Source organism: Colletes gigas, unplaced genomic scaffold (genome assembly GCF_013123115.1).
Source record: "Colletes gigas isolate AHSC1104 unplaced genomic scaffold, ASM1312311v1 Colletes_gigas_Sc00047, whole genome shotgun sequence".
Taxonomy (NCBI): domain Eukaryota; kingdom Metazoa; phylum Arthropoda; class Insecta; order Hymenoptera; family Colletidae; genus Colletes; species Colletes gigas.
This window is the reverse complement of record NW_025106676.1, coordinates 250956-276899: the sequence shown is the minus strand read 5'-3', so window position 1 is coordinate 276899 and position 25944 is coordinate 250956. Positions and strand designations below refer to the sequence as shown.

General features: G+C 36.2%; 3 protein-coding genes across 3 annotated transcripts in view; all 3 read right to left on the bottom strand.

The window, feature by feature from the left end:
* LOC122403232 overlaps positions 1 to 25944 on the bottom strand; it is a 317776-nt gene that overhangs the window by 123683 nt on the left and 168149 nt on the right. The gene's annotated exons all lie outside the window — the stretch shown is intronic.
* LOC122403233 lies at positions 1980 to 5516 on the bottom strand. Its single transcript, XM_043406618.1, has 7 exons — positions 5366 to 5516; positions 4584 to 4839; positions 4120 to 4229; positions 3836 to 3955; positions 3293 to 3445; positions 3128 to 3187; positions 1980 to 2332 (listed from the first exon to the last, which is right to left on the bottom strand). Exons 1-7 carry the CDS (start codon positions 5454 to 5456, stop codon positions 2148 to 2150), a joined length of 975 nt encoding a protein of 324 aa, XP_043262553.1. The 5' UTR covers positions 5457 to 5516; the 3' UTR covers positions 1980 to 2147.
* Positions 7807 to 11356, bottom strand: LOC122403234. The gene is made up of 7 exons (XM_043406619.1): positions 11206 to 11356; positions 10407 to 10662; positions 9944 to 10053; positions 9660 to 9779; positions 9120 to 9269; positions 8955 to 9014; positions 7807 to 8159 (listed from the first exon to the last, which is right to left on the bottom strand). The coding sequence occupies exons 1-7, from the start codon at positions 11294 to 11296 to the stop codon at positions 7975 to 7977; spliced, it is 972 nt and encodes a 323-aa protein (XP_043262554.1). The 5' UTR covers positions 11297 to 11356; the 3' UTR covers positions 7807 to 7974.

Below are 25944 nucleotides of genomic sequence, written 5' to 3'. Positions count from 1 at the left end.
TATTTTCATGTTTATTTAAGCAAAGTATACTTAGCAAGTTTATTATTATCATAAATATTATTACCATCAACGTTACTATAATTGTACTTTATAGGCGCAGAGTAATAGTCTTTCTCCAATTGAGATTTTGGTTTTGCTCGTTCTCTTTATAAATTTTACCGTCTATTTTGCAAGTTCCCAGTCGTTCTACTCCCTCGACTAGAGAGCATAATCGGGTCCGTTTAAATCCATTGTTTTATGCAGGTGTAAATTACATCCTTATACTGGAGCGTTACATTTCAACTATGCCAGAAACTCGGCAACGTTTCGTACAGAGAAGTCCGCGAAAATATTCACGAAATGTGTAGTGAAAGTGAAAGAACTTCACGGCAAACTAACTTTAATTCCTTCCGGGCAGAAAACTCTTCGCATTGTTTAACGACTTTTTCGACAAGCGCTTAATTTGATCGTGTTAAATGTAACGCCTATTATATTAACTTAACAGAAAGTAATTCTATCCGCGTGGCACAAATTTCTCAAATACAGGGTATTCGGCCACCCCAGGGAAAAATTTTAATGGGAGACTCTGGAGGCCAAAATAAGACGAAAATCAAGAATAGCAATTTGTTGATTGAGGCTTCGTTAAAAAGTTATAGAAACATTTCCGGCCACACAGTATATTTTCGGTAAAGAATTTTCTTCTCGAAAGTGGGTAGGATTTTGGGTGTATGTGTATTCACCAAAAATTATAGTAATTGACCCCCGCAACTGAAAATAATTTTTCCAGAACGATTTGAAATTTTTTAATTTAATTTTTTAATAACTTTTTAACGAAGCCTGAATCAACAAATTGATATTCTTGATTGTCGTCTTATTTTGCCCTCTAGAATCTCCCATTAAAATTTTTCCCAAGGGTGGCCGAACACCCTGTATATCGGGATGCAAGTACCAAGAAAAGTCAAGTAATAGAAAGATAAACATCATCGATCCAAGATTTCAAGTTCATCGTAAACGTCGATAAACGTAACGATATTTCAAACGTATGCAAAATATATTTGACGTATTAATATAATACTAATATTGATATTTAATTTTGCGAAAGTGTATATTCCCTACATACGTTTACCATATATTTGTCATGTTTGCACGCGCCATAAACGCATTAAATTCGTAGCCTGCAAATAATGTAGCGTGTCAATCGAGCGCATGGATCGATTACCCGAAATGAGCTGCACCGTGGGTTTCAGCGGCTCGTTACGATGTCAATTCCGAAATCCTCGCCCGGACGATAACATTAGACTCTAACTTTAAAGAGTATGCGTATTTTTTCAAGCAAATGTTCCGTGAATGACGCGCAAAGAACAGACGATCTCACCCTCCCGATTAATAGCCCAATCTCGTGTCCAATAGAATGTTGGATTTATCGATAATACGTTCGGGCGGACGACACTGCCGGATATTTTTTTCGTATATAAACCTAATCATAGGGAAGGTCGTGAAGCCGAACATCTGCAATTTCTTATCACGGTCGAACAGTTCCCATGTCGAATGAAAGGGAGCTTCAAAGGCTTCTCTTTCCCATCGAAAATTCAAGAGATTTCTTCGACTACAGTTTGTAAAAATATCTTAGTGACAATACGAAATGCAAAAAGTAAATAAAACGTCGAATTTACTTAATTTCTTTCTCAAAGTTCGATTTTTATACGAAATCCAAGGAAATGTGTATCAAAACGATTGAATTTTCTGGCATTAAAATTTCTTTCATTTAAAAATCAGGTTTCTAATTAAGTTGTAAGTCTCGATGTCAATTCTATTTTGTTTCACGCGTACTTTTCTATTATTTACTATCTATATTGTTTACCTATAAGCACTGTCCTCAACATGTGAAAATATTATATTTCCACATGTAGGCTAATGGGTTTTTAAAAATATGATAATTCACTGGTGGCGGGAGGCGATAATTTAAGAAACACGAAAAACGAAACAGTCGTACCATTAAATGCCGTTTTAAAACATTTTATTAAATTAACAATTTTAACTCATCCAGTGACTAATTTTTGTTTTTACAGATATAGCAATTATTGCCTTAAATTTGCAATATTTAGGTACGTAAGACTAGTAATATATTTTCATACTTTTTCGTTGGTATGAATCACAGATTTCTAGGTTCAGAAATTATTCCCGAATGGAGCATGATTCGTAACGTCACATTCGCCGGAAGGAAGTTGCTTACACGTTGGAACAGGTGGAACTTCGCACACGCACTTTACGCACACAGAATCATAGTCGTTTCTTTGGTTCACTTCATCGCCCATGTGCATCGTCATGTTACCGAATCGACACATATCATTATCTGCAAATTCAACATCATAATACAATTATTACCGATCACTGAATACCGATAATGAATAATAGAACTCAGCTTCTGTAAATTCGATCTTCCTTAATGTTTCGTACGTTCTCTGTTTCAACTGCTGATTAAATTTTATAAAGTTTCCATCAACACTAGAATTATCAATGTGCTCAAAATGACCCATTCGTAATTTCTAATAAAAATTGTAAAAAATTTACTCTGAAAATGACTAGATTTCTGAAAATTTACTGTACTTTTCTATAAGAGAACGAATAAACATTTATTTCGTTTATCTGTCGTTCTCATTTCTTTGGAATAAATAAATACATCACAAGTGTCGATAGTTCCAGCGTTGAGCGCGTATAAAGGACAGAATTAGAAAAGGTCAGAAAAAATATTCAAATTTAGACGGTCAAATATACGATCTCTAAACGCGCTCCAAAATCCAATCAATACTTGTTTCAATCTATACGATTCTACTTTAATTTCGTGTAAGGTTCGCGTAAATTCTAATATGTTCCAAAATTCAGAACAATTATACTTAAAAGCTTACAATTGCCAGAGTCCATGTAACTATTCCCTACAGGGACCTGCAAGTTCCAAATTCTGCTGTAATCTGAAAATATCGAACTAACTGTTTCGTTCTCCAAACACGTGTAAAATTACGAATTCCGATCAACTTTCAACGAACTGTCAAATTTTAAATTCAATCATATCGTTGGATGAAACAGAAAATAATTTAAACATTAATTGATCTGAAATGATCAATATTACGAGTTTAATAGATAAACGTACCTGCATCAGAGACGGACTTAGCGCTATCGTGCTTGTGAATGACAACGTCCTTTTTATTCTCTGCGAAATGGAAAGCAATTTTGTAGGATACGCGTCCGCCAAAGGAATTATTCCTTTTTTTTCAGCGAAGCAGAAATTTCTGTATAACGATTATTACAAACTTACGACATCTGTACATGACACTGCAGTCTGTTTGTGGGGATTGTTCTGGGTCATAATAGACGGGCACACAATTTCGATGAACCAGATCAGCATCGTGGAATAGAGGAGCACAATACGGTTTATTTGGCTTCTTGCAGAAGGGTTCAATATTTTCACCTAAACGATTAATTCGCGTTAAAAATTGAAAGTATCCATAAAAATAAATTTTTAAATCTTCTTCGTTATCAATGCGTTGATATTAAAACATATACGTAACAATGTTATGTTATAAATTTAATTTACGATTCCATTCTCAAAGAATGATTTAATATTATATCGATGCGAGATCGAAAGAATAATTTAATACTTTCTAATAGACTAGTTTAAAAAAACGTTCACTCCATTCTGAAATAATTGTAGAAGGAACTGTTTTCTAAATATTAGGAATAAATACATTTTCAATATCTATAATATTTTGCATAGTGGTTATACATACGACTTTGAATTTCTACGAGTTTTAAAAAAATTTTAATCCACGTTACAGATGATATAATATGAATTCTATACCTGTGTATCCTGCCATACAGTAACAAGTCATGTCTGGATCAGATTTTGGTTCGAAAGAGTCACCCGCCTTGTAAATTACACCATCTACTTCGCACGTCGGCAATTGCTCGTCTTCTCCAGCTAAACAACGTAATTGCTTTCGTTTGTATCATTTACGCGTATTAATTGCGTAACGATTTTTTCTTTCTATTTAATATTATTCAACGAACTTTAACACGCGGAATGCAACAGTTCTTTATAACAAATTAAACTTATTTGCAATTTATTGTGCTGTATTTACTCACGACAAATTTCTTCGTAATTGTTACAACAGTGGTACACGGATCTATTGAAGTAGCAACCCGGTTCAAGCGCTTGATATGGGCAGACTACCATTGCACAAAGAAACATGGCACTGTGTACAATTAAACATGTGTTACAATCTGTTATTTAAAAAAATATTAATACGATGAAAGATACTTAAACTCTTGGTCTTTAAAGCGGAACCGAACAGAAGTCGAACCATTTATTTTGTCGTTTCGATCCAAGATAAAAGAAATTATTTTTTCATGGATAATGCCACGCCGTACAAATGAACTTGAAAGACCTGATTTTAATAGTACTTAGAAGAAGCCAACATAACGTTGATCGACGAATTTATTATTGATGTATCAAAGAGTGTCGAGTCGCGAACGTTCAGGAATTACAATATTAGAATTGTTAACTGTGCCCCGAGGCTGCCGGGACGCACACGCGTAAATGTACTTACGCTTGTTCATCCTCATATTTCGTGCATAGACACTCTACATCGCAAGGATTCCCGTCCTCCTGTCTCAACTTCTCCCCAAGATTATATTCGTGACCATTCACGTAACACTTGTCCTTCGACAATTCCTTCAAGAAGCTACAGTCATATTTCTCGGCGCAACAATCGTTGGGATTTTTGTACACCGGTTTGCAACCTAGCGCCTTGTAATACGACAGAGGACCGAGGCATTGTGTTTTGTTGCAAACGGCTTCGACAACTAGATAAAACAGAACTAGCGTAATATCTTCTCTTCACGACACGCGTCGATCAAGAAGATCGAGTATTTACTGAGCATGACTGAACCAATGACCACAAGTTTCGTATAAATCATTATTTATTGCAAATGATATAAGAGAATATTAAAGGTTAAATTAATTCGTTTGGTAATGGAAAAAAGAAGAATAGATCAACTTGGTTTTGCAGCAGTTCGTAAAAGCGATATTTACACCTAGCAGTATCAAATGTTTACTATTCTACGTCTTATCGGTTTCAAAATTAGTATAATCATTCATAAAACCATCGGTGAATTTCGTAACTGCATAACGTACGAACGAATAAACATATTTACGCGAATAGTCTTCGCAATAACGAGGCTACTCGCTCGTTATCGAGTCTTATATTTATTATATTGCATTTTTACATTTACGAGGTATTCGTAAAACAAATCTATTCTTTTTCGTGGTCAAGGGGTTAATTGTTTGCTTAAATAACGACGACAGCTTTAAATAACATCGATTTCTTACCTTCCGATCGTACAGAAACGACGATGAGAAGCGCCAGGTAGACGCAGTTTCGTGCGAACGTGCGAACATCACAGTAGCTTGTAGCCGTCATTGAACAGACCGTGCGGACATAATCGCGCCGCGCCTTTTATACTTTGACTCGCGGTTGACTGTAATGTTGACGTCAGAACGGGAAGGGGATTTCCTATGTCAAGGTTTACGGAGTAGGAGGAAACATGCTACGTTTCGTTAAATCGGTGGACAAGCGTCTCGCGAAGGACACTGATCGACGCTGACGAAGAAAGAGAAGGAACCAACGTCTCTTGCAAATAACGAATAAAACATCAATCACCGATACGTATCTCCTCGTCGATTATCATACGCACGTTCAAGTTACAATGCAACAGACGTGCTATCGATGATTAGACACAGATATTACAACAAGCTGATCGTCAAGTATCTTCTGGTTTTTCAAAACATATTTAACATTTGTGGCATCGTTATTATTTTGCTTCGTACAATTTTTTTTTCTCGAGTAGTCGATTTTGGTAGACTTAATACTTTGTCCATGAACGGTTAATTTTGATAATTGCTTCAATAACTTCAAACATACTTAATACTGTTCGTAATACTCTGGCATAGTAGAATACCAGTGTTCTTGCAGTCTTTGCCACAAATCAGTCATCGTTTGATGTCTGAGACATGTTTGAAATGACTGAGTTTGAAACCGGCATATTCGTTCTTCTGTTACGCGAATAAAACTGGTGCATTCGGATGATACTAATTCTATAGAAGCGACAGCATTTGATATTTAGCGGAGATTTATTGTTTTTTTCTGTAAAACAACTGTCTCTCTACTTTTATCTCTATAATGAATACGAATGTGTGTGTTATTCCCCTGGTATTGTTTTCAGTAAATTTTTTTCTAAAGTATCCTAGCGAACCTACACCATACGATGTAATGCACCCCCACACCATGAATGACTAACAGAAATTTTAGCTGTCGCATATCGTATAAATAGAGTAAAGATTCTGTATCATAAAGAGAATATTATTTTATTATTTTCATATTGTTCAAGGTAAGTACAGTATTTTCTCTATATAAGCTCGGAACTCGTCCACGATATAGGCAAATATCATATCCCCTCTACTTATCCCCACTGCGTACCGTTAGAACTAAGCACTCGCTGTATCGGCGAGTATGCCTTCCTATGGGCGGTTCCCCAAGATAGCGGCGCGTTTGACAGTCGGTCGTCGAACATTGTCATACGATACGGGCTCAAATTACTAAGGCAACACTAGTGCAATAATACAAATTTTTTAATTTTCGTTTTCTTGTTTTGAAACTTTTAACATGTCTGTGACAGTTTTCTGATTTAACTAAGATCAAGTACAACATAATTTTTATTATTGTTTTTCATAAATTATAATATACATTTGACCTTTCTTTAAAGTGTATCCTCATCTGAAAAAAGGAATTGTAATTTAATTGACCTATCATTTATTTGCCGAAATCGTGAGACAACTCAGAGTAAAATAAGTTGGTTAAACAGTTTAAATTCGCAAGTTATGTATATCTTTTCGGGTTATATCACTATTGCAGTAAACGATCGATACATACATATATGTACTGAAGTTATGACACGATTTAACTAGTACATATACAATATTAAATCAACAACGAAATTCATCTTTATTTTTGTTCTTCCTTTTTTCAAACTTCATCAACATATTCGTGACACTTTTCTGATTAAAATGACACCAAATACGATATACAATTTAGGTCCTATTTACTAACGCAATAAGAAATCAAAGGCATGCATCGCTCAAGTGACTCCACGTCGGCTGTATCGAAACACAGGCGATGTTTACGCGAGCCTATACAGAATCAGTATTTCATTCTGCGACCTCTACCAAGAGAGGTAGAAGTCAGAATTAGAACACCGATTTCGTATAGGCTCGCATAAACATCGCCTGTGTTTCGTTACAGCCGACCCGAAGCGAAGGAAGCGATTGCAAATTCGGCGATGCTCGGCCGCTCAGTCCCTCTTTGTCATATGCTCGCTGTTCTTTTCTATACTCGCCGCCTCCAGTAGGCGTCAACAAAGTATCAAGAATCGTTTCTCGTCCACGATATAGCCGAGCGTTGAGCCCCGAGAGCGTCGCTTCTATAGAGACAATACTGTATTCTGTACTTGAATTTTCTGGCATTAAAATTTCTTTCATTTAAAAATCAGGTTTCTAATTAAGTTGTAAGTCTCGATGTCAATTCTATTTTGTTTCACGCGTACTTTTCTATTATTTACTATCTATATTGTTTACCTATAAGCACTGTCCTCAACATGTGAAAATATTATATTTCCTCATGTAGGCTAATGGGGTTTTTAAAAATATGATAATTCACTGGTGGCGGGAGGTGATAATTTAAGAAACACGAAAAACGAAACAGTCGTACCATTAAATGCCGTTTTAAAACATTTTATTAAATTAACAATTTTAACTCATCCAGTGACTAATTTTTGTTTTTACAGATATAGCAATTATTGCCTTAAATTTGCAATATTTAGGTACGTAAGACTAGTAATATATTTTCATACTTTTTCGTTGGTATGAATCACAGATTTCTAGGTTCAGAAATTATTCCCGAATGGAGCATGATTCGTAACGTCACATTCGTCGGAAGGAAGTTGCTTACACGTTGGAACAGGTGGAACTTCGCACACGCACTTTACGCACACAGAATCATAGTCGTTTCCTTGGTTCAGTTCATCACCCATGTGCATCGTCATGTTACCGAATCGACACATATCATTATCTGCAAATTCAACATCATAATACAATTATTACCGATCACTGAATACCGATAATGAATAATAGAACTCAGCTTCTGTAAATTCGATCTTCCTTAATGTTTCGTACGTTCTCTGTTTCAACTGCTGATTAAATTTTATAAAGTTTCCATCAACACTAGAATTATCAATGTGCTCAAAATGACCCATTCGTAATTTCTAATAAAAATTGTAAAAAATTTACTCTGAAAATGACTAGATTTCTGAAAATTTACTGTATTTTTCTATAACAGAACGAATAAACATTTATTTCGTTTATCTGTCGTTCTCATTTCTTTGGAATAAATAAATACATCACAAGTGTCGATAGTTCCAGCGTTGAGCGCGTATAAAGGACAGAATTAGAAAAGGTCAGAAAAAATATTCAAATTTAGACGGTCAAATATACGATCTCTAAACGCGCTCCAAAATCCAATCAACACTTGTTTCAATCTATACGATTCTACTTTAATTTCGTGTAAGGTTCGCGTAAATTCTAATATGTTCCAAAATTCAGAACAATTATACTTAAAAGCTTACAATTGCCAGAGTCCATGTAACTATTCCCTACAGGGACCTGCAAGTTCCAAATTCTGCTGTAATCTGAAAATATCGAACTAACTGTTTCGTTCTCCAAACACGTGTAAAATTACGAATTCCGATCAACTTTCAACGAACTGTCAAATTTTAAATTCAATCATATCGTTGGATGAAACAGAAAATAATTTAAACATTAATTGATCTGAAATGATCAATATTACGAGTTTAATAGATAAACGTACCTGCATCAGAGACGGACTTAGCACTATCGTGCTTGTGAATGACAGCGTCCTTTTCATTCTCTGCGAAATGGAAAGCAATTTTATAGGATACGCGTCCGCCAAAGGAATTATTCCTTTTTTTTCAGCGAAGCAGAAATTTCTGTATAACGATTATTACAAACTTACGACATCTGTACATGACATTGCAGTCTGTTTGTGGGGATTGTTGGTCATAATAGACGGGCACACAATTTCGATGAACCGGATCAGCATCGCGGAATAGAGGAGCACAATACGGTTTATTTGGCTTCTTGCAGAAGGGTTCAATATTTTCACCTAAACGATTAATTCGCGTTAAAAATTGAAAGTATCCATAAAAATAAATTTTTAAATCTCCTTCGTTATCAATGCGTTGATATTAAAACATATATGTAACAATGTTATGTTATAAATTTAATTTACGATTCCATTCTCAAAGAATGATTTAATATTATATCGATGCGAGATCGAAAGAATAATTTAATACTTTCTAATAGACTAGTTTAAAGAAACGTTCACTCCATTCTGAAATAATTGTATAAGGAACTGTTTTCTAAATATTAGGAATAAATACATTTTCAACATCTATAATATTTTGCATAGTGGTTATACATACGACTTTGAATTTCTACGAGTTTTAAAAAAATTTTAATCCACGTTACAGATGATATAATATGAATTCTATACCTGTGTATCCTGCCATACAGTAACAAGTCATGTCTGGATCAGATTTTGGTTCGAAAGAGTCACCCGCCTTGTAAATTACACCATCTACTTCGCACGTCGGCAATTGCTCGTCTTCTCCAGCTAAACAACGTAATTGCTTTCGTTTGTATCATTTACGCGTATTAATTGCGTAACGATTTTTTCTTTCTATTTAATATTATTCAACGAACTTTAACACGCGGAATGCAACAGTTCTTTATAACAAATTAAACTTATTTGCAATTTATTGTGCTGTATTTACTCACGACAAATTTCTTCGTAATTGTTACAACAGTGGTACACGGATCTATTGAAGTAGCAACCCGGTTCAAGCGCTTGATATGGGCAGTCTACGATTGCACAAACAAACATGGCACTGTGTACAATTAAACATGTGTTACAATCTGTTATTTAAAAAATATTAATACGATCAAAGATAGTTAAACTCTTGGTCTTTAAAGCGGAACCGAACAGAAGTCGAACCATTTATTTTGTCGTTTCGATCCAAGATAAGAGAAATTATTTTTTCATGGATAATGCCACGCCGTACAAATGAACTTGAAAAACCTGATTTTAATAGTACTTAGAAGAAGCCAACATAACGTTGATCGACGAATTTATTATTGATGTATCAAAGAGTGTCGAGTCGCGAACGTTCAGTAATTACAATATTAGAATTGTTAACTGTGCCCCGAGGCTGCCGGGACGCACACGCGTAAATGTACTTACGCTTGTTCATCCGCATATTTCGTGCATACACACGCTATATCGCAAGGATTCCTGTCCTCCTGTCTCAACTTCTCCCCAAGATTATATTCGTGACCATTCACGTAACACTTGTCCTTCGACAATTCCTTCAAGAAGCTACAGTCATATTTCTCGGCGCAACAATCGTTGGGATTTTTGTACACCGGTTTGCAACCTAGCGCCTTGTAATACGACAGAGGACCGAGGCATTGTGTTTTGTTGCAAACGGCTTCGACAACTAGATAAAACAGAACTAGCGTAATATCTTCTCTTCACGACACGCGTCGATCAAGAAGATCGAGTATTTACTGAGCATGACTGAACCAATGACCACAAGTTTCGTATAAATCATTATTTATTGCAAATGATATAAGAGAATATTAAAGGTTAAATTAATTCGTTTGGTAATGGAAAAAAGAAGAATAGATCAACTTGGTTTTGCAGCAGTTCGTAAAAGCGATATTTACACCTAGCAGTATCAAATGTTTACTATTCTACGTCTTATCGGTTTCAAAATTAGTATAATCATTCATAAAACCATCGGTGAATTTCGTAACTGCATAACGTACGAACGAATAAACATATTTACGCGAATAGTCTTCGCAATAACGAGGCTACTCGCTCGTCATCGAGTCTTATATTTATTATATTGCATTTTTACATTTACGAGGTATTCGTAAAACAAATCTATTCTTTTTCGTGGTCAAGGGGTTAATTGTTTGCTTTTTTTTTTTTTTTTTTTAAATAACGACGACAGCTTTAAATAACATCGATTTCTTACCTTCCGATCGTACAGAAACGACGATGAGAAGCGCCAGGTAGACGCAGTTTCGTGCGAACGTGCGAACATCACAGTAGCTTGTAGCCGTCATTGAACAGACCGTGCGGACATAATCGCGCCGCGCCTTTTATACTTTGACTCGCGGTTGACTGTAATGTTGACGTCAGAACGGGAAGGGGATTTCCTATGTCAAGGTTTACGGAGTAGGAGGAAACATGCTACGTTTCGTTAAATCGGTGGACAAGCGTCTCGCGAAGGACACTGATCGACGCTGACGAAGAAAGAGAAGGAACCAACGTCTCTTGCAAATAACGAATAAAACATCAATCACCGATACGTATCTCCTCGTCGATTATCATACGCACGTTCAAGTTACAATGCAACAGACGTGCTATCGATGATTAGACACAGATATTACAACAAGCTGATCGTCAAGTATCTTCTGGTTTTTCAAAACATATTTAACATTTGTGGCATCGTTATTATTTTGCTTCGTACAATTTTTTTTTCTCGAGTAGTCGATTTTGGTAGACTTAATACTTTGTCCATGAACGGTTAATTTTGATAATTGCTTCAATAACTTCAAACATACTTAATACTGTTCGTAATACTCTGGCATAGTAGAATACCAGTGTTCTTGCAGTCTTTGCCACAAATCAGTCATCGTTTGATGTCTGAGACATGTTTGAAATGACTGAGTTTGAAACCGGCATATTCGTTCTTCTGTTACGCGAATAAAACTGGTGCATTCGGATGATACTAATTCTATAGAAGCGACAGCATTTGATATTTAGCGGAGATTTATTGTGTTTTTCTGTAAAACAACTGTCCTTTTGTTTGTTTACAAGCATATAAACATCATTATTTGGCGCATTTCTACGTACTTTTATCTCTACAATGAATACGAATGTGTGTGTTATTGCCCTGATTTTGTTTTCAGTAAATTTTTTTCTAAAGTATCCTAGCGAACCTACACTATACGATGTAATGCACCCCTACACCATGAATGCATCACCACCAAATTTCATTGTTTGATTCATAGAACGCACAGTGGCGTCGAAGAGGGACAAAAGTAGAATGATCAACTTGCTTATTGGCAATAATGCAATTCATAGACATGTTGTTGGATAGTATTAGGATGAGAATATGTGTTAGTAAAACGAATGAACAGTTGCCAATTGTTTTGGGAGAGGAAATTTCTAGACTAACAGAAATTTTAGCTGTCGCATATCGTATAAATAGAGTAAAGATTCTGTTTCATAAAGAGAATATTATTTTATTATTTTCATATTGTTCAAGGTACGTATTCTGTACTTTGAATTTTCGTTTTTTTCTCTCTTCACATTTCCTTTGAATTCCATTAACAATTTCAAGTCACACATTTTTCCTAACCTTAACGTAATTCTGACTGGAAATCTTTGTGGATGTGTCTTGCAAAAGATCACACAAGAATCAGCTGCTCCCGTTTGTCCTTTCATTTTTTATAATTAGCAAATAGAGCTATTTGTCGACCGGTGGTCTACATATAAGTTCATATCAGAAGATCCACTAACTGACGATAATATCACAACCGATGACGATTCAGATTAAAATTTGTACTATTTCCCTATGTATTTTGTTCTATATGTATACTTTGTTCCTATAGTATTCTTTATACAGGGTGTCCCGTAAATAGTGTAAGAAACGGAAATGGGGGGTAGGTGAGACAATTCTAAGCAACAATTTCCTTTGCAAAAATGTCGGATGGGGCTTCGTTTTTGAATTATTAACGAAAAACACTGACCAATCACGGCGCTCGCCTTCCGCGCGCTCAGGGCCGTCCGACCTCGGAGAGCCACCGCGCCGGGTAGGTAGCAAGATGCGCGTTGAAAATACATCGAGGAACGAGTACAAATAATTAAAAATACTACCACTGCAACTGTTACCTAATTCGTGAATTACTACGTAATTAGTACGTAAATTACTAAATGGAATTTACTTTTTATTAATTATTTGTATTCGGTGTTTCCAAGGAAGAAGGAATAAAATCTCGGAATTTTTAGAAAATTAACCCTTCGCACCCGAGTGACGCTTCTCGCCAGAGTGTTTTAAAATTAAAATAAGAATTATTATCAGAAAATTAAAATAAATGCGGTAAGAACCATTTGTAACCGTTTGTTATTAAAAACTGTACTGAAAAAGCAGACTGGATTTCTGCGTACCGAAACATTCCTCGAATGCAAAGGGTTAATAGAGAAATAATTGAAATTCGACTTACCCATTCATCTGCAAGTTGACCTACTGCGCTGACAATAGGGCCCGGCCAATGCACCGCTGTCGGTCACAGCAAGGTCAAAAACCCCAACGAAAATCAGCTGATGGGATGGCCCGATCGCTGTACCTGCTTCTCACCCCGAAAAAACTTCACAGCACGGTCACTAACACTTTTCACTTTCACATACCGATGCGTTCCGTTGCACTCTTCTTCGATTGTCGCTCCTTCCTGGGTTGATAACGGTGCCTGGATGTTGCTCCCTCCTGAATTGTTACTCCTTCCTGAATGGTTGTTGCTCCCTGAATTGTTGCTCCTTCCTGGATTGTTGCTTCTTCGAACCTTGCTCCCTTCAGGATTGTTGTTCCTTTTCGCTGGGATAATGGGCGCGATACGTGCGGGCGGCTTTCTTCGCGTTCCCCTTGGAGTCCGCGAAAACGAAGAACGAACGATAATACTCTGCGTTTACGCGTTCCATCGCGTGCGTCCGCTTCTGTTCAGAAACGCGTAGGTTCTGTGAAAAATTTTGACTGACAAATTGCATTTCCCTCCCCGAAAAAGTTCCAGGTAAGGCAACCCATTGTCGCGCGATTCGGAGTTACCTGCGATCGGCGAAGGTGCAGACCATGTTTGTCGCAAATGCTTGCTGCTAAACCGTACGGTCGACTCTTCTAATAGAATTTTTAAGATTCACCGTGAATATTTTTTCATGGAAAATTTGTTATAAAAAAGAAAGAAGAATATACCATGAAAAATTCCATGCTTTTAAATTTTAAGAGTATAAAATAAAAAGGTATTGTTTATAAAAAATAATCCACAAAGAAGGAGGCAGTTACATAATAGATAATATGCGATAATAAAAAATATTGGAGCAACAAAAAACAAAAATATTTAACAAAAATATTAAATAATATTTCTTCTAGTTTTTATTTCTGAAATAAAAATTCCAAGAAGAAATATTTTTTAATATTTTCGTTAAATATTTTTGTTGTACAATTAAATATGTTTTGTGTACAAAAATATTCACAGTGAATCATAAAAATTCGAATAGAAGAGTCGAACGCACGGTTAGCAGCAAACATTTGCGGCAGTTTTGCAGTAATAAAAAAATAACTCCGCCAGGGTCAACTAGCCGAAGAGACGTTTGGCTTTGTGCGATACACGGCAAAAGCATGGTCTGCACGTTCGCCGATCGCAGGTAATTCCGAATCGCGTGACAATAGGTTGCCTTACCTGGAACTTTTTCGGGGAGGGAAATGCAATTTGTCAGTCAAAATTTTTCACAGAACCTACGCGTTTCTGAACAGAAGCGGACGCACGCGATGGAACGCGTAAACGCAGAGTATTATCGTACGTTCTTCGTTTTCGCGGACTCCAAGGGGAACGCGAAGAAAGCCGCCCGCACGTATCGTGCCCATTATCCCCGCGAAAAGGAACAACAATCCTGAAGGGAGCAAGGTTCGAAGAAGCAACAATCCAGGAAGGAACAACAATTCAGGGAGCAACAACAATTCAGGAAGGAGTAACAATTCAGGAGGGAGCAACATCCAGGCACCGTTATCAACCCAGGAAGAAGCAACAACCGAAGAAGGGTGCAACGGAACGCATCGGTATGCGAAAGTGAAAAGTGAAAGTGAAAATTGTTAGTGACCGTGCTGTGAAGTGTTTTCGGGGTGAGAAGCAGGTACAGTGACCGGGCTGGCCCATCAGCTGATTTTCGTTCGGGTCTTCGACCTTGCTGTGATCGACAGCGGTGCATTGGCCGGGCCCTATTGTCAGCGCAGTAGGTCAACTTGCAGATGAATGGGTAAGTCGAATTTCAATTATTTCTCTATTAACCCTTTGCATTCGAGGAATGTTTCGGTACGCAGAAATCCAGTCTGCTTTTTCAGTACAGTTTTTAATAACAAACGGTTACAAATGGTTCTTACCGCATTTATTTTAATTTTCTGATAATAATTCTTATTTTAATTTTAAAACACTCTGGCGAGAAGCGTCACTCGGGTGCGAAGGGTTAATTTTCTAAAAATTCCGAGATTTTATTCCTTCTTCCTTGGAAACAGCGAATACAAATAATTAATAAAAAGTAAATTCCATTTAGTAATTTACGTACTAATTACGTAGTAATTTACGAATTAGGTAACAGTTGCAGTGGTAGTATTTTTAATTATTTGTACTCGTTCCTCGATGTATTTTCAACGCGCATCTTGCTACCTACCCGGCGCGGTGGCTCTCCGAGGTCGGACGGCCCTGAGCGCGCGGAAGGCGAGCGCCGTGATTGGTCAGTGTTTTTCGTTAATAATTCAAAAACGAAGCCCCATCCGACATTTTTGCAAAGGAAATTGTTGCTTAGAATTGTCTCACCTACCCCCCATTTCCGTTTCTTACACTATTTACGGGACACCCTGTATGTTCTTTATATTATTTTATTTTATTCACATATATTTCTATTCGACTATTATATTTTATTCCGTGCATGCATTGTACTGCACATTTTTTGCACAATAAAGTTTATTTATTATTTAATTATGTTTTTACTGCCTGTTTGTAAAAAAGACTATGATCCTTTGAAACATGCATGGATGAATTAAAAAATCTTAAGATTTGATTTTTGTCTTGTTTCTTCCAACGCCAACAACGTTCGTTTGATGAAATTCGATTGATTTTTGATTCGTCGGAAAAAATTACTTTTTCCTATTGCCCCATATTCTAGCTTAAATATTTTCTCGCAAAACTCGGACGAGCCTTGGCATTCTCTTTTGATAAAGCAGGCCCTTTTTCATCTCAATTGCTGTAATACTAGTTTCATTTAATGCTCTTCGAGTTATCCACTTACTAATTTTCTTCCCAACATCGCTTTTCTAATACCTTTGCAATCATTGATGCCGTCGTTGCATTTTCTGAAATAATGTATCTTGTCAATCTTCTCCTGACAAGATAATAAATTTTACGGCCACTGGAACTTCATTACAGTATTTCTTTCTGTATTTTATGTACAACTGCTGTTGGGAATTCCAACAGTTATTAGCATACCTCTCATTTAGTTAATGTTGTTTTAAATTACTTAATTAGCTATTTGGCAAGTACCTCATGGTACAAAGAAAATTGCCGTATTATAAACCCGTTAAGCACCGTACTTTGGGACCATACCTGCCCCTTGGGACCGCGGACACCCACCCCTGTACCACCCTTAGTGGGCGGGATTTCGAATATCTGAGGACTGGCCCACGAGGGATGAACAGGGGTTTGATTGGATACACAAGATCTCCACCTATTTTGGAATCTGTATAAAATCGTGGGGCATAGGACTTTCCAAATTAGAACACTTCAGGAACAGTTAGAACATCTTAAGAACTCCATAAGAATTGAACTAAGAACATTGAAATTACACTGGTAACATATGTACATATTTGTAAATAAATTCAGGTGTTTATAAATAGTATTGAACTTCTATTTACTAAATAAACGGCTCCACGAACATAGTGGGAGCCTACAACTGCCTAACAGCAAATTTTCCAGGGAATTACTCGTTTGGATAAACTAAATTTTAAGTGGAAAATGATATTATTCTTTATATCTTTAGATAATGGTTTCATGACGTTATATTGATGTATGTTATTGCACGAACAACGATAAACTAACAACCACTGCACTCCTAGTCATGACATTGATCGCGATGGACTATCGAGTTTACACAATTTACGTTTACAGTTCCTAATCCCGAGAATCTTAATGCAAAACGAAATAACAATATCACGAATGTTTTTGTTTTGAAAAGAAGATTGTAGATAATACTAAGTATTTTGTTTCTCTTGTATTCTACGTGCAAATACTGAATAAAAAATTATTTAAATTTAAAAAAAAAATAAAAAATTTTTAATAAAAACTAATTTAAGTTTGTTAAACATCGTGTGTTCAGTTTTCCTCATTAAATGAAACTGATTATTCAGGCTTTTGAGAATCACAAGTAATAAATAATCTCGCACGTAAAATGGTCTATACTATCTCCTGATAACCTCTCATGCTCTCATGCTAGATTTTTTAGACAGCTATTTTCCGGAATGTATACTTACGGAGTGTGTGTCACGTTGAATTATTTAAAGAAAAAACGTTAGAGGAACGACTGTTGTTTCCTCGAACAAGTCTAATAAACTAAAAAGAAGCTTGGAGCAAGTTTTGGCCAAATTAGTAAGTTTAATCATTGCAATTGTATTTATTAATTGAACACCAATATCATTTTTTCTTTCAACGAATAACATTTAAATAAACATATTTTTTCAGATCTATAAGTTATATTTGTCTATTTCGAGGCATCGAAGATCAGTCTATCAAATTGTCGAAAATAATCCTCGATTCTTAAATCGCAAATATTGTTCTTTACCAACATTGATTCCCGTAGAGTACAATATTTTTAGAACTACAAAAATCTAATATTACACGTGCGAATCGCTAAAAAATATTGCAATTTCCCGTACATTCTCGTAACGTAGGTGTTTTAACGTAGGTGCTTTAAAGATCAAAGTAATAGAATTTAAACTTTCATTATTATTTCATGCAGTTACTCTAGAACATTTCTCAAAATTCTTTGATCGTAGAAACAGCTTCTGGCAAATTCCTTTCCTTCATTTCCTCTTCATCCACGGTAACGTTATAGTAACTCCACGGTCGCTGGAACTTCGAAATCTACTGGGAACGAGACACTTTCTTTGCTCTCGATTCTTTTTTTTTTTTCCTTTCATGGCTGACTAGAATTCCCTCGCCAAGCACAACGGACGACTAAGGATCGCATTAAGGTAATTTTCTTAGACAAATTAAGTCTCTTTAGACATTTTATGCAGACACTCGTTGAATCGTACGCGCTTAAATTAGTACTTTATAGAACATTTGCCATTCTATTTAATCCTTCGTGGAGCATTTGCAGCTGAAATCAGACTCTCATGTTCGGTGGAAAAAAAAGAAACAACACGTTGAATCTAAATCGTTTAAGGCTGAAAATAGAGGCAATTTTCAAGAATTTTTTCGGTGCAACTATGAAACTTTTTCTGATAAATGTTTCGTGTTTTCGAAAAGTACATTTCTTGAATTACTTTTTGTAAAAATTTCGTATAAAAATATTAATTATTATAACCATAATAGGAACCAGCGTGAGAAGCCTCCAAAAATTTGTTAGAAAGAGACGGACGTGTAATTCTCCACTGCAAGTTGTGAACTATAAGACTAACTAATTGTTAAACTATAAGACAATAACTTCGGTTGCACGTACCGAATTTTGAAAAATAATTATTTATTATAAACTGATGGAACTTTGAAGGAAAAATGTCAAAAAACTCAATATTTCATCGAATACCACGTCGAAACTAATTATTCGATCGAAAATTTCGTACGGGCAACTGAAGAGAATAGTATTAAGAACCACAATATCTTTGTTACGTTCCCCATCATTCTGTCAAATATCCAGCACTTCAACAGTTGACAGTGATAGAGACATCGAAAATTCCAGTGATGAAAATGATGAAGAAGATGGAAACAATTTACCGATATTTGAGTATTTGGACAACGTGGAGTTAGATTCAGACGAATTACAGGTAATAATTTATAACGTTCAGCTACATTTTTCCGTATTTTGAGTCTTAACTACTCATCAAAATGTTATTACAAATATATTTAATTGAAATCTGTTGTAGAGGCTTGGTTTATGTTAAAAAAAAGATTATAAAAGAAAAAGATATAAGTCGCTTTCCAAATCACTATACAGGGTATTCGGGCATTCCTGGAAAAAATTTTAATGGGAGATTCTAGAGGCCAAAATGAAACGAAAATCAAGGATACTAATTTGTTGATTGAGGCTTCGTTAAAAAGTTGTAGAAACATTTCCGGCCATACATTAGATTTTCGGTAAAGAATTTTTTTCTCGAAAGTACGTAGGAATTCGGGGATATGTGTATTCACCAAAAATGATTGTAATTGACCCCAGTAACCGAAAATAATTTTTCCGTGAGTGATTGAAAATTTTTTAATTTAATTTTGTTAATAACTTTTTAACGAAGTCTCAATCAACAAATTGATATTATTGATGTTCGTCTTATTTTGGCCTCTAGAATCTCCCATTAAAATTTTTCTCAAGGGTGGCCGAACACCCTGTATACCGCGTATTGATGTCGCCATTTCGAATTCGAAATTTTTCATTTCAGATTCGATATCAGCAAACTCAAAACCCCTCAATTACCAAGTTTTAGAAAGACCCGATGAAATCTTGAATTTTGGCCACGTTTTCGACGCTTTCAACCCACTGTGCTTTGGTTTCCCCCCTCAAGAAATAATATGTTCCACGAACTTTTCAAAGGCTCCGGTAAATATTGTTAAATTAAAATCACATTTCGACCGTATTCGACTCCGACTATTTCGACGAAGAGGGGACCAGTGACGCTTAAATTTAAGGTGCTCGAAAAAACGGAGAAACTTCATAAGGGTGAAACTGCTTGGAGAAAGAAAGAAAGAAAAAAAAAAGAATGAGGAAAGGACGCAGAGAGCAATAAAGGGCAAGCTTAACGGGCCATTACGTACACCATAAAAAAGATTAAAGTTAAACCGCCATTATGCAAAATTGCATTGCTCTCTGGCTTTCTTCCTGTATCGTTATTGTACAGGTGTGCGCACGTACATTTTCATCGAGCGTGGACAAGGGATGCTCCTGCGTCCGCGGATTTTGCTCGACGACGTAAACGTGAACGTGCGCACGCAGGGAAGAGATACGTACGTAATTCAAAGTAGAAAGATATTTCACGACGTACGTCGTTAACGTTTATTTTTCATAAATTACCAGAGTCGGAGACCCACCGGCGCTATTCATCGCTCGAAAGGCTCATTGGCCACCGAGAAAAAATAAATACGCACGATTTACTTCCGGCTCTGAGTAGAAACGAAAAACGTTTGCACGGACGCTGAAGCGTGCCTGAGAAAAATTTAATAATAAATAGCGTCGCAGTCGCGTGGCCGATGTCTCGTGAATTTTCCATTTCTCAGCGACGACGATTCGAGACAGAAACGCGAGAGGCTGTAACGCGATTTTGTTAAACGATCCACTAGACAGGTCGAGTTTTTTCTTTTTGCGTAGCCACCTTTGGGATTCGTCATTCGACCGAAACTTTGCACGCAAAAGCTGCAAAGAACGCGTACGTCGGTGAATTAAAATTCAATGACGGTTGAAAGGGCTGTTTATCGCGAGCGACCCTTCCCATTCGGCTATTTTTTAACCCTAATGGCCAGCCGGGAGTTCGTTCTCGAAAGATTTTCGCTCTTGTCTGATAAAACGGATCAAGCATAACATTTGAGCGTCAGTACAAGTACGAGGGTCGTTCAATAAGTCCTTACAAAAAGATAGAAAAACAAATTATTTTAGGTAGATTCTTTTTTATTTTTCAACATAATCGCCTTTTACCTCTATACACTTTTCCAAGCGTTTCTCCCACTTTGTTAAGCCATCTAAAGACTTGTTGAACGAACGATCGTATGATCTTCGCTGAGGAAATGCATTGGAAATTTTCTTTTTTCAACGAAATCTAATAAAAGAATATAACCAATATAACTATTCGAGCAAAGTATATTATACTTTTGTTGACGCCACGTGAAGGGTTTCCGCTGCAGTCGACAATGAACAGTGCCGTTTTTTAGGAAGTCACAATTTTTCACGGACTCCATGCAATTTCTAAAGGACTAGGTCTGGCTGGATGCCGGTTTCAGATTTCTCTGGAAACGGTCTCCGGTTAGACCACTCTCGACGGCAATTGATGTATCGCAAACCCTCACGTGTTGACCACCAGGACTAGAACCGTAAGAATAAAGAATGGGTCATAAACTAACTCAGGGATTGTGCAACGTCCTGCAGACCTTGATTTGCAGGATGAAAGAAACCAGGCTGTGGGCGTTACACAATCCAAAAACTGTCCAAAATTCGGATTGGGCAGGACAAGGCCCGATCCAAACATCGACGCCGCCAAGAAGGCGCTAAGAAGGAGAATCGGAGACTCCTCTAAGACCGGACTTTGGACAAAAATCACAAATGCTTCGATTCTCGAATGGGTTGAATTCTCACCAGAATCACTTGAACCTTAAAAGAACTTGGACATTATTAATGATATCATCTTACAATCGGACCGCAATCGTACCATTTCTTCTTTATTGTTAAACTTGAATATTGTTGTTGTTATTGTTTGAATAAATTATTGTTTTTGTGGATCAAGAAATTGATTTGCTATATAATTAACTCCCCGAAACAACTACGGAGTTAATAACTTTAAAGGCGTAACAGTCTTTCTCCAATTGAGATTTCAGTGTAAATATCCAATATAACAGCTTATTTTTCGCCTCTGTAAAATAAGAATCTATTTCTATTTGAAATAGTGAAAGAGCAAATAAATAGAACCGTCGTGTTTCCCTCTTTCCGTTGTATTTCGACGCGTGAAAAATTATAATATCGCGTGGCCGCCTCCCGCGGCGCAAGTTCTCGTACGCAGAGCCTCGAATTCATAAACAATATTTAACCCATTGTTGCGTTCATTTTTTACCCGTCCATTGAAACTTATTCCTCGGGCTGAAATCTCATTTCCATACGCCTCGCGTACAGTTCAAATTACAGCGCGCGAATATTCCTGATTAAAACGATGATAAATCGCTCGACAAGTTGAACGCAATTTACAAAAGATTTATCACGGACTTGTTAGACCGCGAGTCGTAAAATAATTTCGAGCAAAGTGATTTTTGGCGGGTAACGGGTTAAAAATTATCGAATTCAATTTTACGCTCTCGCGAGGACGGATCGCGATAACCTTTTATTCCTTCTTTGAAAATCCCTTTAAAATTCTCGTTTATCCTCGCGTACTGTTTTACTCGACCGTCTCCTGTTTCAGGAAGTACGATTTATGTTATTAATCCTTGTCAGCACTGACGAGCAATGTTCTATGAACAATGATAACATCAACAGCGGTTTCCATTAATGTAATCTTCGATCGAACAACGCGCGCTAATGTTGTTCCTGAAAAATTGTTACGACGTACTGAAGCCATCAGGTAAATACAACGAGTCACGAAATTCTTGGCACACAAACGAATTTACTCTCATCGGAAAAATGTAACGACTATAAAAAATTCTGCAGAGTTTTAAAAGTTTTTTTTGCAAAATCGCAGCCAATATTCTACGGTCTGGTTCATCGGAAACAGTTTTATTACAAAATTGTTGGAATTCGATGTTAACTTGTGGGCAATTTATTCTCGGATTTTGTTTCAGATTTCGAACACAGAGACGTTCTTCCGACGAATTTAACACTTTTTTCTTCCTACATCCAGTTGCATTTTCAACTCTATCTTCATCCCCAAAACTTTTAATATTTTGGTTGAAAAACTTTTGTTTACGATACTTCTAATTTCCCTGTATGATTTTCCACTCTTCCAGTAATGAATTACTAAATTTTGTATGTCTCGGGCAGTTTATTTTCTTTTTCTCGTCATGGTAGAACGTATAAAGAAACTTTACTGACTGTTATAATTAGACTGCGGATGTTTATGTCAAAATGTGTAAGTGACATATGTCAAATATGTATTAATAATATACCAAAATATATAGGAATATGCAAAATATATTCAAAATACGTTCAAATAGTTTTATTACTTAAGCATAATAATAAACAATTATAATTTAAATTACAATATGTTACGAGTATTTTTTCAATACTGTCAAGAGTTAATTGATGATATTTATCGCTTAAAGTTAATTTATAAACTGAGAACGAACGCTCAACATTACAAGATGTGATTGGTGCATATTTGGAATTTGCTAAAATAACATGCTTTAATTGTTTTAGGGTCTTTAACAATCTGACCTCGTAAAATTCGATTCCGTAGAATCTATTTGTCAATGATACTTCAGAGTTACTGATTAATACTATTCGTAGCATCTCTGAGCTGTTACCATTAAAGATTCACTATAGGTAAACACGAGATGTAGAAATAAATAACTATATTGTCATTTTTGCCATTTATGGAATCGATGTTTGGAAGCCCATATAAGCATTTAATTTTACCAAAAGAAATGCAATAAACACATATGACATATATGCAACATGTCTCGACATATATTTTTATAAAAAATATGCAAAATAACAAATATATTTTTAAGGACCTCTAACGATGAAACAAATTTCTACCTAAGTTTCACTCTTTTATCTATTTCCTAGAAACATGTGCATTTGCATAAACATCCGTAGTCTACTTATCATAGTAGAACGTATAGACAAATATTATTTTTATTAAATTTTAATTCCTCACTTAGGTGTTAACTGTTACATCTTATATTGAGTTTAAACAACAGCGAAGAAGAGAAAAGAATATCGAAATAGGCCGATTAAATTGTTTTTCGTAGAATATGTTAGATCTGCCAATAATTTTGTGTAATTAATGCATGGAATCGTTTCGTTTCATTTCTTTATAAATATAAGTGATAATATTATTGTTTCCTTCGCAGTATTGTGAGTTCATCAAACATTATGTTTTTAAAACAAAAACCGTAGAAAAATCTTTTATTATTTCTTTTATCCCTCATATTCATTTCCTGCATGTGATCCTGATTCATTAAAAGGAGGATAATTTGGTAGAAAGAAATTTCATCTGAAAACTAGGACCAATCGATCAAAATTAATGATAGTAAAGAAACGTTGAAGATCGTTCGGAAGAGAAGAAAATGAGATACATTGTTCTCCAAATCGTCTACTCGAACAGAAACGACCGAAAACTAGAAATAATTTTAAATCGAATCCGTCGATCTACACGGAAGCTAAACGCGATCCAAGAGATGAACAAACGAGGCATACACTCACTCGTCCATGAAACGAATCCTGATTAATGGTGCAAGTTTCCAGCGTCTTGGCGGCACTGGTCATGCTCAGAATGTATAATGGCGGAATACATTATTATAATGATTTCCACGAGCGAAACTCGGCCCCCAAAGGTAGCGACGATTTTGTCCCTGATGGTAATCGTGAAAAAATAACGTGGTTCCTCGTGCGGTTAGTGCTTCATCTTTTGATCGATGCCGGCAATTACGATTCGACAACGAGCGCTTCGTTCGCTGCCCTAGCATTAGTCATTATTACCCGGTAGCACCGATCGTCCAACGATTACAGAAGCGCTATTTACAGAAGCGACCTTTTTCTAAATGTGTACTCTACTTCCAAGAATATTTGATAGTAAACTTTTGAAAACTAGAAATATAGGGAACGTTAACTACAACCCCTGACAGAAAGTTTCCGAACATACACATGAATAGAAATTTTACGAAAAACTGTCGTGTTTTATGATTATGAAATGGAAGGAAGTTTTGTAGGAAGTAATTGATTACAAAATAACACAAACGTTCAATAATTAGACCATCGTTTTTCTCGTAAACACGAGCGATTGCTTATGACCAGTGACAATATACAACCCCTAGCAGAAAGTTTCCGATCATACACATTAATACAAATTTTACGAAAAACTGCCGTGTTTTATGATTATAATACGTTATTATCCGAACACAAACTTTCATTTATTTTCAAAGACAACGTAGAAGGAAAACAAAATGTTACATGGAAATAAGTTTCCGATGAGAGGTACCATTAATATTTAATTACAATACCTCGGATGACAGCTTTAATAGACTGTGACATTGATGTTATTAAATTTTTACAATTCATGGATGAAATTTCTCCCCACGATAACCTTATGGTCTGTCGAAGTTAATCTTTACTTTGTGGCTTCTTTTCCCGAATCAGTTTATTTAGTTTTACCCATAAATTTTCTATGGGGTTGATATCGGGACTATTCGCGGGCCATTGCATTGTTTTAATGTAACGAGTTTAGAGACGCATCAACAACAGGGGTTATTAGCGACTACTATTGGCCCGATTTATCTATCTATGGTAGTAATTTGGTTGGAAACTTGTGGAGGAAAATTTATAGGATTAGCGCGGGTGGTGTCGTAGTCTTCATAGATTATCTAGAATTTCGATGGATTTGCAGAAAAATAGTAATATGTTCTGGAACACGGGTGAAGTGGTCGCCTCGGTGATATTGTCCATGATTTTCAGGCCTCTTCTGACTTGATCGTACTTCCTGCAATTGAGGATGATGTGGTTAACAGTTAAGGGTGTGTTGCATGTTTCACAAATCCTTGGTTGACTATTATTTAGGAGGTGCAAGTGAGTTAATTTGGTGTGTCCAGTTCTGATTCGGGTTATTGCCACTTGTTGTTTCCTATTGAATTTTGTACTTGTTGTTAGATCGTAGAAATTGCCGATTTCTCTATGGAGTGGGCTCGCTTTATATTTCCTCCATGTGTGACTCCAGTCCTGTTTCCACAATGATTTAATGTGTAGTGTGACGTCTCTGGAGGTGTTGATAAAGGGTTGACCTTCCGCATACAGGGTAGATGCAACTTTTGCTTCAAGGTTAGCCATAACA